We start from the raw sequence: 16,808 nt of genomic DNA, 5'->3' as shown, positions 1-16,808 counted from the left end.
GCCTGCGTAAATATGACCTGCGAACAGTGGTTGACTCTAAAGTGTCTGTAGATCAACTTTAAGGATGGATGCAAAATTGTGTCTAACATATTTTGTTTTGTCCTGCGAGGTCCACGCAATTCTCATCAGGTATTACGCCACAGCCTCGTGATCACGATGTATCTCCGCTTCCCTGACATCAGCTGCCGCTCCTGCTCTTTACCTGGAAGTGCTACACCTGTCCTCCTACACCTGTTGCTGCTGTACCTTTTTTTTTTTAACCGTCTTTATTGACAAATTTAACATATACAAAAAATGTTTATACAAACTCTTAAAGAGGATGAACATACAACAGCAAAATACACAGGAACAAGTTAAATCAAACATAAATCAAGACTAGGGGGGGATTATATATAAAATAAATAAATAAATCTAACTTTTCCAAAAGTAAACATCAGGCAAATGTAAGCAGACAACAAACTGGAGCAAGGACAAAAAAAAATTCAACAAGGGCCAGAAGTCAAAACAACAAGAACAAGTCAGCACTAATCTTTCTAGCAATCCTGCTAGATTTCATTTTTCTCAGAGATAAGAAAAAATATTTGAAATCATTTATAAACCAGTCAAAGGAGGGTTTGCTGTTTCTCCACTTACTACACTGAATATGATATTTACTCATGAGTAAAATAACATTTACCATGTCAGTAACTGAAGGGTTTAAATTATCCATAAAATAGAGAATACTATAAGTATAGTTGCTGCAGTGCCTGTGCTGCAGATCTGCTGCAGGGACCGCAGAGTCATTTTGTAATATCTTTGAACGCAAAGACTGATCATTCTGACGCAGAAACATACTTTTTAATATGGCGGTGACGTCACTTCGAGAAGCTGAGAGGGGGTGGAGTCAGAGCCATTGAAAGAGACGTGATTGGGCCAGCCAACTGTCATTATGAAAATATAACCAATGGGCGGCTGTCCCTGCACTGTCGGCCGGTCATTGACTAACTTTATGTTATTTTCCACAAATAATAAATTGTATCGGCTACAAAGTTCGTCCGCCCACCAGGGGGAATTCACATATTATTTTATGTTTTATTAAATGCTATTTGAAGCAGTGAACCGATAAAACTCGCAGAGAGGGTTGTGCTTTTTGAAAACAACAACAACGTTTCCACTTTTCTGTTTCCACGACGCTTTTCCGGTTTCACGGGTTTTGATTGAAGCAGCTGATTTGTGGCCTGGCTTTGGTCGGATCAAGTTTTTGTTTTTTAATTCAATTAAAAAACAAAAAAACTTTCCCACTTTTCATTTAAAAAAAAAAAAAAAAGGTGAACCCATCGACGGAGGGAGAAGAGGAGCTTCACTGTCGATGATGTTTCTAAGTTACGACCGGGTTTAAAGTGTTAAGGGGAAAGGGGCGGGGCCGGCATCGTTTGGGCAAAGTACCCGGATGCGTTGCTCTCATGATTAAGGAGGAAGCGCTCGACGGTCAATTAACGTACTGCTGACAGGTGAGGAGCACTTTAATCATTAAAACAACTTCATGAGTGTCGTTTCTAAACTGCGACACAATCTGAATTCGTTCGTCGGTGTAAATTTACGTGTAAACAGTTTGACTCTTGAGCTTTACCCACACGATGTAAGCTAACATTAGCCGCCGGTTCTGTGATCCCCTCAGCTGACTGTCAGCCAACCAGCTAACAGCTAACAGCTAACAGCGTTAGCCAACACTTTAATCAACTTTCAGAAACTCTTAATTGTTCTCTCAATATGGGAATATGACCAAAGTTCAACAGTGTAAAGTGTAATTCAGCTTGTGTTAGGCTTCTGGGCTGCATTAGATGTTGTGAAAATGTTTCCAAACAGCTTAAACCAGTCTTATAAGAGAGTTTAAAGGATGTAAATACTCTACAGGAGAAAGAACTTCTGCAGGATAAAGAGGGTAAAAGACTCTTTCTTTGTTTTCCTTTATGAGGAGGTATGTAGCTCAAACCTTTTTCCATGACAAGTTGTGAGTGGAAACTTGTTTTTTAAGCTACTGGCAGAAAAACTACTTGATAACTTGAACTTTTATTCCTCTTGTGTTATTGTTATACATACAAATATTCTGTTTTATGTTAAAGTATTTTTCATAGAAGAAGAATTTGACTCTCAAATATGACCTTTGATGAGTGTTCATCGCTGCATCTACTTAAACCTTTAAACAGCTGGACAGGAGAGGCAAACTGGATTTTCTTGGGCGTTGCAATGGGCCTGTAGAGTATGTTAGACATTGTTTGTGGTTGACATGAAGTCTTTTTCTTACAGAAGTATTCAAGATCCTACAATGTGGACTGATAAGCAAAGAGGAATCAGAGTTTCTCAGCAGGAGCTGCTCTGCAAGAACGCCTGTGGTTATTATGGAAACCCTGCGTGGCAAGGTTTCTGCTCCAAGTGCTGGAGAGAGCGAGCACGTCCAGCTGCTGACCAGAGAGAGGACACGAGGTAAAACCATCCATTATCAGTTTCACTCGGACGTAAGAGAGCTTCTACTTCATTTTACTTCAGTCAGCTTCGACAAGGTTAAAGGCAAAGTAACAAAAGGGTTGTGTTTACTGTCTTTTAAAACAATCTAGCCCAGGTTAACTGAAGTGTTATTCGTTCAAACTGTGTTTATTTTTGATGGCAAATGTTTTTATTTCTTGCAGGTCGACCAATGATGGAACTCCGCTCACCTTCTCCAAATTCGAGGAGAAGAAAAGTACTGAGAAAGGTCGTCGCATCAACACGATGAGGAGACTCTTCTGGGGCAACCCATCGCCTCCCAAACGTCAAGGTAGACGAGTTCAGTTGATCTCGACTCCATCCAGTCAAAAAAAGTATCCGCTATAATTCTAGCTACGTTATCTGAAGGTAAAATAAAAGTAAATATGATAGAAAAACTAATGAATGACTAGAATATGAACACTCCAAACTGCTGAGTCAGGTAGCAGAACAGAAGGTTGTTTTTAGGTTGTGACGTCCCCATTGTCTTGAGGGAACTGTCAGGCAGAACGAACATTTGACAACAAGTGGTTTCAGATTTTTCTAAATTTTTAATGTGCAGTGTTAATGTGCAGTGTTGTGGCCAAATGGCCATATGAATTATTTACAGTTTAAAAAATAGAAAAGAGCCAAACATTAATGACTTTAGAATTATTTGTTTATATTATTGTTTATTTTAGTTTTACATTATGTTAATTGATTTGGGGGTATTTGTGTGTTATTTCTCCCTCTTTGGGGGCGGAGCCGCGGCGTATCGGCAGTGTAACTTAAGTTGATTTACGACACCTGGGGTGAGGGTGAGAGTGGGGAAGCGGAACAGTTTTTTTTGACTACGAAGGGCCGCTTAGGATATACGTGATATAGCGATCTGATTTGTTTATTTTATTTTGTGAAGTTTAGTTTTTGCCGATAAGTTTTCTATTAATAAATGTGGCTTATAAGTTGACTTTGGATCCGCGGCTGCCTTTTGTTTTTATTTGATAGCGTGTTAAACCCACTCAGCAACGGCTTACCTAATTGATTTTGTTTGAAGCCATCACATGCATTAATTACCAACACTGTTTAATAAGATTTCCCCCAGTTACTTAACATCCGAGCAACCTGAGGACATAATATCTAGTTATGAAATAAGATAAAACTCCAGTAAATACCAGGTAATTTCCTTTATTTTCCAGCACACAGAAAGGCTTCCTTGTGCCTATGTGTGTGTAGAGAAGTGCCCTTATAATGGAGAAAGTGATATTATAATAAATCTGACAACCAGCCTGAATGAACTGCTGCCTGTGAAAGCACCAGGGTGTCTCTGGTGATCTTTGGTCCCCTTGTAGTGATTGAGCAAGTTAAAAAATGGAGTCTCTTTGATTATGAATGTTTCAGTTAAAAGAACATGAATGTATTTTCATGGATAACAACTCTTTTATTGTGTCCCTGCAGAGTCTCCAGAAAGCCATGCAAACGTGTTAAAAGCCTTTCAGAGCCTCGAGCCCCGGGATTTTCCTGGTTTCCTAAAGATACTTCGAAGCCCTTCCTCTCAGCGCTTGCAGTCCAGATGTACAGCTTTCCTCAACACAATGGAGGCTTATCATGTACGTATCTGTTTGATGAATTCTCATTACTCTACTGGGGAGGCGGTGTTAAGTGTTATGTCCGATACTGTTAATGGGGGACAGGGGGCGCAAGAGGGTGCTGTAAGTTGTTGAACAAGAGTTTCAGTAAAGTACGTGATCATGAACAGTCTTTGTGGTAATTATTGAACTAACGGGCGGTGGCTCAGTGGAAGGTGGGGAGGGGGTTTGTCCCCAGCTCCTGCAGCCACATGTCTGATGTGTCCCTGGGCAAGACACTGAAACCTAATTAGAAAAGCACAATACAAGATGTGACCAGTGACCATTTACTGAATGTTATATCACAGCTGTGTGATCATTGATTCTTGTCTCTGCAGCATCTGCCGGTTCAGAAGCAGTCAGACCTCGTGCAAGATTTCTACCAGTCTTTTGCTGAATATTTTAGCAGTAAGTAGGAGTCTTTTTTTTTTTTTTTTTTTGGGAGCTGCCTTTGCTATTATCATGACGGTATTTAATGACTTTTGAGTTTGTTTTTTAATTCCAGCTTTCCCTGAGGCTCAGGTCACTCAGATCATGGAGCATGTGGAGAAGCTAATCATGACTCGGCTGCACAAATGGGTTTTCTGCCACGACAGCTGTGACGATGAACAGAAGGACCTCATTCTCCAGAGGAGGATACGGTAATCCTCATATGAAAGAGGCAAGATTTCTTCTTTTCTTGTGATCAAAACATCTAATCTAACACCCTGCTTTACACTTTGTGCAGCTCCTTAAGCTGGGTAACTCCACAGATGCTGAGTGTGCCTTTTCCTGATAAACAGACTCTGGTCACGGGCGACCCCTTTCTACCGGCGATAACAGGTGAGGTGATTTAAAGGGGCAGACTGAAGGAAAGAATTCAACATTTTGGGGAAATGTGCTTTTTTTGCTTCCTGGAGAAGAGTTAGATGAGAAGATCTATGTTGTAGTCATATCTCCTAGTTGAAGATGTTTATTGTCACTCCATGTGTAGAGACGAAGGTGTGAGAAGTCTTTTGTGAGTTTGCTCAATTTAAACAGGTGAATGAATATAAAGGAAACTGAAATATAAATGGAGAAAACGGTTTAATCAAAATAGCAATCGAATAAAGAAACAGAAAAAAACCAATGCACACCAGAAAATGTACAAATACAGAGGCAGGTATTACACAAAGGGGGCTTTACGCTGTTGCCTCACAGAAAGAAGCTTTCACGGTCTGAATCCCAGACGGCTCAGGCGCCTTTTTGTGTGGACTTTAAATGTTCTCCCTGTGCATGTGTTTTTCTGTTTCTGTTTTACATGCAGTTTCTGTGCTTAATTGCTTTGAATTCCTAGCTTTAAAGGTAAATGACTAATTCAAATAATTAGTTTGTTATAATAGAGATTTATAGACCCCCCCCCCATCAGCTGAAACTAGGTCTATTGGCTGTCTAGCTGAATTACTCTCTCAGTATACAAACTCTGAAATCATAGTTATGAGTGATCTAAACTTGGATTGGTTGACCAAAAGCTCTGATTACCTGAAGGAAATCTCGTCCAGTCTCACTTTAACCCAATTAATTAATGAACCCACCAGGCCCAACTTGAAGAATCCTTCAAGATCGACTTTGATTGATTTATTGTTCTCAAACAGAAGTGAAAAAATTCCTGCAAGTGGTGTCTTTGAGTGGTGTCTTTGCCTTGATCATAATTTTGAATAATGGTTCTTAAGGCTGTATGGGTTGTGGTATAGTGTCCTGTATTCTTGCCTTTTTTCGCTTAGTTGTGTTGTGTCTTATACAGAGTACATTCTGTTGTGTGTGTGGTTTTCATTGGTATGTGCTTCTCTTCGTGTTCATGTTGACATTGTGCTGCAGGCTGTCTTTAAAAGTGGGACATTTGGCCTTTGTGCTTTTGACTTATAACCAACGTTGCTTTTGTTATTTCTTCAGAGAGAAAAACAAATCCAGGTATATCTTGTGTATTGCCATTCCATTGAGTCCAAGATAAACATTCCTAATGGGACAAATAAGAGTATCATATCATATTGTGTTGTGTCATGTCGTATCATATCATAAACCACCTTTCGCCCAATGACAGCTGGGATTTTCTTCAGTTCCTCTGTGAGCCTGTATAGATGATGGATTAATTATAGTGCTGTCGGTCTTCTCGTCTTTCTCTCTCTTTAATAAAGTAAACAAGTGTTTCCCCAAATGTTGAATTACTCCTTTAAACTCATCAGCCCATGATGTTTGTTTTGTCTTATACTGAGTCTTCATTATTTTGACTGAGATGCTCCTTTTGTTCTCCCGCCCTCTGTTTTTTTTATTTTATTTTTAACAGCCATAATTGAAATGGACGCCAAAAGAGCGCCACAGGACAAACTTGCATGTGTGTCCAAATGCAGTCAACATGTCTTTGAAGCGCTCTCCTCCTCGAACAGTGAGCCCGCCAACGCCGACGACTTCCTGTCAGGCCTGATCTACGTGGTGCTGAAGGCCAATCCACCTCGCCTTCACTCCAACATGCAGTACGTGATTCGCTTTGGACTCCCTCACAGTCTGATGGCCGGAGAGAGCGGCTACTATTTCACAAATTTGGTACGTTTATAGCCCACTTACTCATCCAGCGTTACACACCATGTGGCCTGTTGCACCTGCTATGTTTGAGTTTGAGTCCACACTGAATCATACATAAGAACAGTCAGTTTGTAACTTGGGTTGTTTCAGTTTTTTGTTTGCACCAAAGGGACATAACGTTCATCTAAACTTGTGGAGCGTAAAGTCCAAACTAACCAAAATATTGTTGCTGACACGACGTTACCACTTCATGTGACCTATCAGTGGAAAGCCTTTTTCTTAATGTTTGTTTCAGTTCTGCCTCGTGTGTCCAACTGTCCTTAACAGACTCACTGCTGAAAATAATTTACATTTACTGCTGTGAATCAACAAACAGCAAAGAAAAAGTTTGCAATAATATAACATAATTATGATTAGGTGATAACTAAAGCCACACTTATAATCAACAGCTACAGGGTTCCCACTCGTCCTGGAAAACCTAGAAAACAGTTGACTAATTTTCCAGTACTGGTAAACGAGAGAAAAGTAAAATGTCCTGGACAATTATTCCAACACTCTCCTACAGAGTTGGACATTTTCACCGCCACACGTTAATAAAAGTATTTATTTGTTACATTAATCCACAACGCAGATCGAATGGAAGTCTATAGATAATCTAATGGCTCCGCCTCCCCCTCGTGTCAGAAGTGGATATTTATTTACAATTTAGTTGAGAGGATGGAGCGAAAAGATCCTTCACAAAAAGAGAAAAATACACCATGAGAGTAAATTGTGGCAACAACTGTCAGGTAAACTTGTGTTTTCTCCTCAGTTTGAGGTCAGCACATCAACATAGCTTTGTAGCGGTAGCTCACAGTGGGTGTGATTAGTCTTGTTAAAGACACTTCATATTGGTGTGGCACGATCACGGACTGTCATACCAGCTGATCATCGCTGAGAATGTCCTGGAAAAGAGTGGGAACCCTGAGCTAGTATTAAAAAAAGGAGTGGTGAAATATATAACTATAACATAAAGTGATTTAACGGCACTCTGTATTGGGAGGATGAAATGATCTCAGCTCAAAACAAAACATAGTCATCACTGCCCAGACCAAACAGCAGCTAAAACTCCTGCTCCTTCCCGTCCCTCCAAGTGATCCCACCTTTCACAACGATACACCCTGACGGCAGTATTTTCTGGACGACTTTAAACCTTCTAAATGTCAGATTTAGATGCCTACATTGGAACTATCTCAGCTGAAATGAGAAGTTTAGCTCAAGCTTAGCTACATTTTGGTGCAAGCCAGTGTGCAGGTTTCTGTCTTAACAATGTCTGCTGGTCACTCATGCCTTTTCCCATGTCGTCGTCCCCCACCCCCCCCACCCCATCTTAGTCTTGTGCGGTGGCCTTCATTGAAAAGCTGGACGGACCAGCACTCAACCTCAGTCCAGAAGAGTTCGACGGCTACATGCTGCGTCGACGCGCTCCTGCCGTCAGGACCAAGAGGCTGCAGATCGCTAACGACACACAACACCTGTTACAAGAGCTACAGGGCAGACAGGAGAAGCTGGACCAAGGGATGGATGCTCTCAACATGCAGCTACAGGAGTGGGTCCAAGCAGTTAATTTCCAGCTGGATGAAGCGACGGCTCAGTTTGCTCTCGTACAGAAGGAGATTACGGCTCAGACTGAGCTCTCACTAGATACTTCATCCTCATCTAGTAATGCATCGAAGCAGGGGGCTAACGAGGAGCCGTCTGTGCTGGTGCTTAAGGATAAACAGGCAGGTCCAAAAGACACAGACTGTTAGCCATATCAATATTAAAAACACCTAACCTGGTACTTGACTCTTTGCAATCATCAGCAGTAACGTTTTCAGGCTGCAGTACAAATAGCGATGTTTATTCTGATGCCACACTTGCACAAGTTGAAACCACAGAAACATGAAGGAAAACGTCTCACAGAAGGCAGCGTCGCTGAGCACAGAGAAGTTTTTAATGACTGTTTTTAAACACGAGTTGCACTTGTATCCCGTTCCAAGGTGAAGACCATTTAAAAAAAAAAAACAACAAAAAAAAAAAACACGTTGAGTTTTAGAAACAGATCATAATTAAAATGAAAGCACTCAGGGTACTCAGCACTTACGCCACCTTAGACTTAAGGAGGGTTTGTTTGATATTCACTTTATTAACAGCCTGTACCGTCGTGCCTATCTGTAGATTACTGTGAAATTAAAACGTACACTGCCGGAGAAATGTTAGATAACTGGTCAGGGGGTGTGTTCATTCAAATGTTTTTTCAGTTCTGTGTAACGGTTCCCGATAAGCTGCCTTCATTGTCTGTACAGAGATAACAAACCTGGGTGAAAGCTATTTGTCACACATTTTACTGTCTGTATGTTTCCAGAAGGTGCCCGCTGCTCACAACTATTGAAGGGTCTCTGAAGAAATTAAAGGATTAAAGATTTTATGTAATTATTTTATGAAATATGATATTAAAGTCACTTATATGATTTACCAATATGACTTGTTGTCTTTTTCTTTTTATGATCAGACACTTTTTTTATAGAACATGTCGCCAACCTGAGTCGTGTTTAAAACATCGGGTATGAAAACAGATAAACTTCTTACTAACTTGCTGATTTTCATGTGGTGTACGCAGATATTCTTTGTCCATGCAAAATATCTTTGTTTCTGATGCTTTATTTGGGACAAAAAGCATGCAAGCATACAGAAAAACTAAGAAAATCCTAGCTCCTGCTACCTCTCCCTGCCTTCTTACCTAATATAACCTCAGGTGCTAGCAGTGTTACCAAAATACCTAACAAAAATATTAACTATGCAAAACTAAATTAACCAAAAAATGAATAAATAGTTAAAGAAAATGTCAAAAATCTGGTCTAAGTAAAGAAAATGTTTTAAAATAATTAAACAACACTTAAATAAATAGCACCGCCACCTACATGTCTATTTTTATAACCACTGCTTATACCAGTCCCGGGCCAGGAAACGGGCAGGTAGTATCACTGCAGACTCCTCACACCCCGAACACAAACTTCTCAAACTCCTCCCCTCCAGACAGCGTTACAGAACACTGTACGCCTAAACAACCCGCCATAACAACAATATCTTCCCCCAGGCTGTCACTCTGATGAACGTTAAACAGTCACAGAGTGTCAGACCTGTCGCTGTGAAGTAACCCTGGAACAAAACTGTCACAATGAATGAACATATACAATGTTACAATTCTCTTAGCAGAATATATATATATATTATTTAATTTAAATTATCAGATACGCACACTTTTTAATGTAAATACTGTGAAAACTACCTCGTGTTTACTTCAGCATAAATGGATAAAGGAAACAGATAAAGTAGAATAATAACAGGTATGTAAATTAAATTATATTAAATTAAGAGAGTAGTGAAGGAACAACCCCCCCTCCCCCCGCCCCATGCTATTTACGGTTTTATTTTAATTTTATTAATATATATATATTTTTTATTATTATTAGTATCATTTCTTCTTCTCTAAATCTTAATTTAATTATCTTTTCTCTCTTTGTACCTTTTCTTTGGATTTTTATCTATTTTTATTTTATTTCATGTTGTATTCTTGTATGTTTAAATATATATATATATATATATATATATATATATATATATATATATATATATATATAAAATGTGCCAGGATGAACAAAATGATGATGAAATATGACAACTTGTTGTAATGAAGTAAAACAGCCTGCAATAAAGTATTTTAAAAAAAAGTTTACTTCAGCATCTTTGCACTACTCACCACTGCACTATATTCTTATATTATCCTATTTAGTCTTGTACATATTAGTCTTTGCTTATTTGTTTATTTTTGTGTTTATTGTTGATATTTGATATTATACCTTTGTACAAAGAGAGCACATTTTACCAAAGTAAAATTCCTTGTGTGTTTAAGCATACCTGGCCAATAAAGCTGATTCTGATTCTGTATACTTACATAAAAACATTTCTCCTGTTGTTTCTCTTAAATCCGTCCAGTAGGGGGCAGTAACCTCGCGCTCACACTGCTATAAACCAGAAAGACGAAGAAGCCTGACGTCACAGATATTTACATGACGCAGGCGCAGGACGTACGCCGTTGTAATTCTTCCTGGAGTAGTGAGTGAGCAGCCATGAAGATGACAGAGGAAAACAGCTCTGGAAAGTCTGAGATATCCATGAAGGACGTTAGAAACCTCGTCAAAAAGAAAGATGACATTGAAGAGCAGATAAAGGCTTATTACGACGTGTTGGAGGACGTAAGTGTGTCTCACAGTTTAAAACGTCAACACGTCACTGTGACGCTCCTGCACATCAACAGATTAAATATGAAAACATGTTTTTCACAGCAGGGTGTCGGGGTTGAAGGTCCTCTGGTTGACGAAGAGGGCTTCCCCAGAGCAGATGTTAATTTATACCAGATCAGAGCAGCGAGACACGATATTTCATGTGAGTTTATAAAATGTTTTAATGTTTTCACTTAGTCACAACTTCCTGCTCACAGGACCAATCAGCTGTTTCCTTAAAGTCAACAAGTCACCTTAATGTAGTAAAACACATTCACACAATGGGTTCTTAAAAAGGGCCTTGTGATGGTTTTGTTGTGGTTTTTGTTCCTTGTGTTATTTTATTGTAAGTGAAATCACTTTGTAAACCTGTTTTTAAAGGTGATATAAATAACATTGGTATTATTTTCTTTGATTTTTCACACTTAAATATAATAGAAATCAAGTATATCCTCTGAAAATAACTCTGTGAGTCATGACTGTCTACAATGGGTGTAACACCCGAGTCCCACTGTCTGTGATGTTTTCAGAGTCCTATCTTCAGTTTGTTTACATCGCCAGGACAGCCAGCTGACTCCTCCCCTCGAGTATAAAAGTTGTTTAATTGAGGGACTAGAGAAAAGAAGAATAACATACTGTACTCACTGCTTAACTGTGTTTCTAGATCACGCTCATTTCAGGTAAATTTACATGCAGTGTGAAGATACCAGCATAATAAAGATCGCTAGCATTAGCATGCTAACACAACAATGCAGCGCAAGTTGTTTTGTTTTCATGCAGGTGCTCAAGGGCGACACCTGCTGGATCAAACAATCACATATAAAGCCTTTAATATGGGAGTTGTATTGTTACTAATTAACAATGCATATTTTTTTTGTGCAAATTCAAAATTATGTAATCATGTAGCGCCCTCTGCTGGTTAAAAAGAGTACTGAGTTAAATTGTCCTTACGTGCATAGATTTTTGTGACGTATGTAAGCTCAACAGGGGTTGCTTTATTTAAAATGTCGACGTTTTGGTGAAGAAACTATGATACCAGTAACAAAAATCGACACAGACTGAAATGTCCTCACAGGAGCTTTAAGTTATTTTTTTAACCTCATCAATGTGAATACGCTCTTTCAGAAGTTAATTTCTAAACACTGAGATTTAAAAATCAACTTTTGCTCGTTTGTTTGTTCGTCAGGCCTGCAGAATGATCACAAGGCCATCATGGTAGAGATCGAAGAAGCTCTGCACCAACTGCACGCTCGAGAGAAAGCAAAGCGGGAGCAGGACGAGGCTGGAGCTCAGGGCGACGCCATGGAGCTTCAGGTCACTCTTCCTCCTCCGTTTGCTCGGGTGGATGCTGTGACCCAAGGCTCCCCTGCCTGTGGAGCTGTGAGTGGACAGCAACTTTACTTTTTCGATCTGGCTGTTGTTTCAGATGTATCTTTTCTAATTAAAGACTTTCTGCGTAGCTTTACTTGTTTCTATAGTAACATTTTGTTGTTTCTTTCCAAAAGGGGCTCAGGGTCGGCGATGAAGTCATCGAGTTTGGGTCGGTGAACACGGGGAACTTCCAGAACCTGCAGAACATCGCATCCGTGGTACAGCACAGTGAAGGGGTACGATACTGACATCATATACAGCTACTTTTTTTTAGTTTTGGTGCAGCAATAAAACAAATGTTCATGATTTGGGACTTTTTTTAAGGGTTTATTTTTGGGCTTTTTATGCTTTCATTTAGAGTTAGGACAGTAGATAGTCACTGATTTCTACTCCTCTGATTTCTGGTTACACACTTAATGTCATTTTGTGTTGTGATCTTGTCTCTGACCTCTGTTTTGCAGAAGCTGTTACGCGTCTCAGTCATCCGGGGTGGCCAGAAAGCTCAGATGAGCCTGACCCCACAGAGGTGGTCAGGCCGAGGTCTGCTGGGGTAGGTGACTCAGTAAAGCTTCATTCACACACACCAAACTGCACGTCTTTGGAATCTGACTTCCACAGAAAGGAACATATCGGTGCACTGGCACGATGCTAAATGATCACCGATAATGTCCTGGAAAAAGAGGCCCAGTGTGTTGTATCATAAGAAATATCATGATGGATTAAAGTTCTCTAATTTTTGTTGTTTTCTTTTTCAGGTGCAACATTGTTCCAATCCATCGATAAACGCGATCATCACTCACTTTCCCCGTGAGACCATGGATGGTTTCAAACACACTTTGTACATACTGCTCTCACACACACACACACACACACACATACATATAACCTTCTACTGAATAAAAAATCATTCCTTTACCTCTCAAGAATCTTTTCTGTTCACACACCTGGTTGTTGACTTGAGGAGTGGATGCCTTCAGGAGCATGGCTTAACTTAAAGTCTCTTCATTCAACCCATTTCATTCACTGATGTTTGTGCAGTGAGTTATTTTGTTGTTATAGCAACATTTAGGATTTAAGGGAGTTAACACAGGATATACACAGTTTGAATGTTCTGCAGTGAGTCAGTGATGATCTTACATTAACACGATGACGGGAGACTTTGGAATATAATAAAACTCTGATCGAGGCTTTTTAAATTTAATTTGAGGAGAAAAAAATGAAACATGATTCATTAACTTTCACAAAGTGAGAAATTTGTCTTGGGCTTTTCACCCGTGCTGCAGCTGCAAACAATATTAAGGGGACCGGTGGCGGTAGACTTGTGCAGGGGTTCCAACATTTTTCACCCAAAATAACTGTGCTAGCCACTGGTGACCTCCTTGTGTCCCTGGAGGTGTTTAACATTTAATGTTTCACACTGTTATGACTATCTGAATATTGTCATTACAACAGCACAAAACACAACATCCCAAACGCATTATATTATGTTACACGTAATATTATTTTAGTAATTTATTCTAAGAAACGCAAGAAGCAGACCTCGTCATCTCTAGAACTACTTTTTTAGATTAATTTTCTCAATAAAGGATAAGATAAGTTTGATTTTTCTATGTTTTAGGAGGGAATCTTGCGACCCCCACTTTGGGAACCATTGGCCTACTGGTCAGTTTGTGCGCCCCTTTTTAAGGAGGCTATAAACAAGATGTTATTATAGATTTGTTTCGGGTGAACTCCCGTGATTTTTCTCTTCAGGTTGTGATCATACACGATGCACACCTCTGGTTTTCTTTAAGTTTAAAACTTGTTTCAAAGCTGAACAAGATTCAATGAATCCATTTAGAAACATGTTTCCACCTCAACACATCACACTGATTGATAATAAAAAAACAGATCTGAACACTTCAGAGTATATTCATGTACAAACGTCAAATAAAGAATTAACAAAAATGTCTCAGAACATGTGATATTTTTTTATGATATGATAAAAATCACAAATTTACAAAAGGTTTGTAAAAAAATGTTTTTTTTCAAGAAGAAGGAAATGTTTTGGTTGGTGTTGAACTTTGGAAACTCTGGAGAGGGAAATGGTCGTGTTGTAGTCGAGACCAAGACATAGACCGAGACCGGAGTGCTCTGAGACCAAGACCAAGACCAAGACCAAGACATAGACCGAGACCGGAGTGCTCAGAGACCAAGACATAGACCGAGACCAGAGTGCTCTGAGACCAAAACCAAGACCAAGACATAGACCGAGACCAGAGTGCTCTGAGACCAAAACCAAGACCAAGACATAGACCGAGACCGGAGTGCTCTGAGACCAAGACATAGACCGAGACCGGAGTGCTCTGAGACCAAGACATAGACCGAGACCATAAATATCAATAAAAATCATCATCTTTTGTGAAGGGGGCGTGCCACTAACTTAGACCACAACACCAGGAAGGCTGTAACCGGGGGAAAAACTGAAAATTAATTGAAGTTATTTGTTGTTTAAGAAAGAAGCATTTTCCTTCTAATCACAGTGATGATGTGGAAAGTAGCCTATCAGTCGTGGTCTTGACCGGTCTTCATTTAAAATCCAGAGTCTGGCGAGTAAAAATGATTTTGATTCCGAGACGAGACCTTCCACAGATGGTCTCGAGACCAAGGCCGATTTCCAGTACTGCAACACTAGAAAATTGAATTATGAAGTTCTATTCTGAGAACAGGTCACTGTAAATAAAGAGCGTTCATGTTTTACCTCGTCTACATGTGCGTTCAGCCTCACTGCCTCAGAGGCCTTTAAAGGATTTCCTTTAGTTAGTATCAGATGTCCACCAAACAAAACGATGTGATCCAAGTTTTAAAAAGTAAACAAACTTTATTTACAACACGAGTTTGATCCCAGAGAACGTCATGTGGCCTGCTTCAGCTTCTTCTTCTTGGGCTTGACCATCTGGGGTAGCTGGATTTTGAAGGCAGTCCTAAAAACAAAAAGCAGACATAAATAATGAGGTAATGAAGTCATCTTTTTTTAAAGATTTAAACCACCGACTGGTCAGAGGAGAGGTTTAGAATAACGTGTTAATGAATCAGTTTCAAATGAGAGACTCACTCGCAGGTTGTACAGATCGGGCTGAAGTTGCAGAATACTTGAAGAGAAGAAAAAGAGAAACAAATACAATCACTGCAGCGTCAGCCAGCATAATACAGACTGCTGTCATGGTCCTTTGGAGCGTTTAAGTACACTTACTTGATAGACAAACCGAGCACACGTAACCGATCTCAATGAGGTTACGATGACAAAAGCACGCGGCTCTGTAGTCCACGTGTGCAGGCGGCGGCAGCACCAGCTGTGAGCGCTGCTCCGAGTCGGGCAGGAACACCCACTGTTCAGAAAAACACAAAGACGAGCTTTACTTTACTTCAGACACTCAGAAATAATACTTACATGTTCCAGCTGAGAGCTAAAACTAGACTTAACACTTTACGTCTGAATCTGACATTTCTCTCAAATTAACCGTCACAAGTCTGTGAGGTTCAGACGTTAAAAGGAGCTGCTTTTAATCTTTTTATAATGGTCATTTTGATCAAAACCTCCAGAGTAAGGGAGGGACTCTTAATATGAACGTTAAGACACTTCGATAATGTGCGATACCCATGGTGACGATAATATCACGATACAGCGATTCTGTGATAACTGATTTTATTGAAAGACGCTCATATAATGATATTGAGGCATCAGATAGCCTCGTGGTTATGTCCCGTGCCCCATGTACAGAGGCTATAGACCTCGCCGTAGCAGTCCGGTGTTTGAATCCGGCCTCTGCCCTTTGCTGCACGTTATCCCCCCACTCTCTCCTCCCATCATTTCCTGTCTCTCTTCATGTGTGCCATTTCTAATATCTTTAAAATCATAATGAAACATCACAATATCTGATTAAATTAAGAATATAAAAGGTTTGGATTCATGTATTCACAGTCTATTAAAAGTCTTGACGCTTCCCTCCTCTAACTTTTCCATGCAGACAGACTTGATCCAGCTGTCGTCCTCTTCTTGTATCCTACTTCCTTGGCCAGCAGACAGAAATCTAGGTTGGACCTGAAACCTAGGCCGCCTGCTCAGACACTAACCACTAGGCTACGGGCATCCTGTAATTCCAATTATCAAATAAAAGTTCATCATTTTGAGCTTCATCTGTGCAGTCTAATCGTTACAGTTCTGTTGTACAGTTACTCACCAAGAGGTACTGAGCAAGGGCGAGTTTCTGTGGGATCTTCAGGTACAATCCTCCAGTTATATCGCAAGCCTACAAGACAAACAACAGGGCTTAAAAGTCAAGACAACGTGATGTGAATTGTGACTTTATGTTGGTGCATTTATAGTTTGCTGTCCTCAGATTCTACATAGTGCAGGATGTAGTCCAGAGGATCGCACCTGCTGGAGAAGGCCTGACTCTGAGTCAACACACAGGCATCTATCAGGATATTCTGTTTACCAACACAAAAA

At 39.9% G+C, this 16,808-nt stretch overlaps 3 protein-coding genes across 4 annotated transcripts in view; 2 read left to right on the top strand and 1 right to left on the bottom strand.

Moving 5' to 3' along the window:
• The first annotated feature begins 1,339 nt into the window (after positions 1–1,339).
• Positions 1,340–9,144, top strand: LOC110000582 (rab5 GDP/GTP exchange factor). The gene is made up of 9 exons (XM_020655907.3): positions 1,340–1,490; positions 2,287–2,463; positions 2,667–2,794; positions 3,937–4,088; positions 4,445–4,514; positions 4,612–4,747; positions 4,834–4,928; positions 6,409–6,665; positions 8,018–9,144. Exons 2-9 carry the CDS (start codon positions 2,306–2,308, stop codon positions 8,432–8,434), a joined length of 1,413 nt encoding a protein of 470 aa, XP_020511563.1. The 5' UTR covers positions 1,340–1,490; positions 2,287–2,305; the 3' UTR covers positions 8,435–9,144.
• A 1,586-nt stretch (positions 9,145–10,730) lies between these two features.
• On the top strand, positions 10,731–13,234 carry psmd9 (proteasome 26S subunit, non-ATPase 9). 2 transcript variants are annotated; one of them, XM_020655917.3, is made up of 6 exons: positions 10,731–10,921; positions 11,015–11,111; positions 12,135–12,328; positions 12,454–12,555; positions 12,781–12,869; positions 13,075–13,234. In XM_020655917.3, exons 1-6 carry the CDS (start codon positions 10,796–10,798, stop codon positions 13,100–13,102), a joined length of 636 nt encoding a protein of 211 aa, XP_020511573.2. In that variant the 5' UTR covers positions 10,731–10,795; the 3' UTR covers positions 13,103–13,234. The 2 variants fall into 2 exon arrangements, with proteins under 2 accessions (XP_020511573.2, XP_020511571.2); XM_020655915.3 differs by having other exon boundaries at positions 10,733–10,921; positions 11,012–11,111.
• A 1,040-nt stretch (positions 13,235–14,274) lies between these two features.
• gtf2h3 (general transcription factor IIH, polypeptide 3) overlaps positions 14,275–16,808 on the bottom strand; it is a 6,444-nt gene continuing 3,910 nt past the window's right edge. Inside the window, 6 exon segments of the mRNA XM_065951514.1 lie at positions 14,275–15,282; positions 15,414–15,450; positions 15,552–15,687; positions 16,540–16,608; positions 16,737–16,765; positions 16,768–16,789. Coding sequence (XP_065807586.1) covers positions 15,213–15,282; positions 15,414–15,450; positions 15,552–15,687; positions 16,540–16,608; positions 16,737–16,765; positions 16,768–16,789 — 363 coding nt within the window. The 3' untranslated portion in view covers positions 14,275–15,212.

Source organism: Labrus bergylta, chromosome 2, assembly GCF_963930695.1.
Source record: "Labrus bergylta chromosome 2, fLabBer1.1, whole genome shotgun sequence".
In the NCBI taxonomy this organism is placed as follows: Eukaryota; Metazoa; Chordata; class Actinopteri; order Labriformes; family Labridae; genus Labrus; species Labrus bergylta.
The sequence above is the reverse complement of the archived record's forward strand: the minus strand, read 5'-3'. Positions and strand labels throughout refer to the sequence as shown.

Bases quoted from the DNA above. Each gene is read 5' to 3' on its own strand.
- LOC110000582 (XM_020655907.3), top strand. From the start codon at position 2,306: ATGTGGACTGATAAGCAAAGAGGAATCAGAGTTTCTCAGCAGGAGCTG. The intron at 2,795-3,936 runs GTAGACGAGTTC...GTGTCCCTGCAG, and splicing joins ATCGCCTCCCAAACGTCAAG to AGTCTCCAGAAAGCCATGCA. The intron at 4,748-4,833 runs GTAATCCTCATA...CACTTTGTGCAG, and splicing joins ATTCTCCAGAGGAGGATACG to CTCCTTAAGCTGGGTAACTC.
- psmd9 (XM_020655915.3), top strand. From the start codon at position 10,796: ATGAAGATGACAGAGGAAAACAGCTCTGGAAAGTCTGAGATATCCATG. The intron at 10,922-11,011 runs GTAAGTGTGTCT...TGTTTTTCACAG, and splicing joins ATTACGACGTGTTGGAGGAC to CAGGGTGTCGGGGTTGAAGG. The intron at 12,556-12,780 runs GTACGATACTGA...TCTGTTTTGCAG, and splicing joins TGGTACAGCACAGTGAAGGG to AAGCTGTTACGCGTCTCAGT.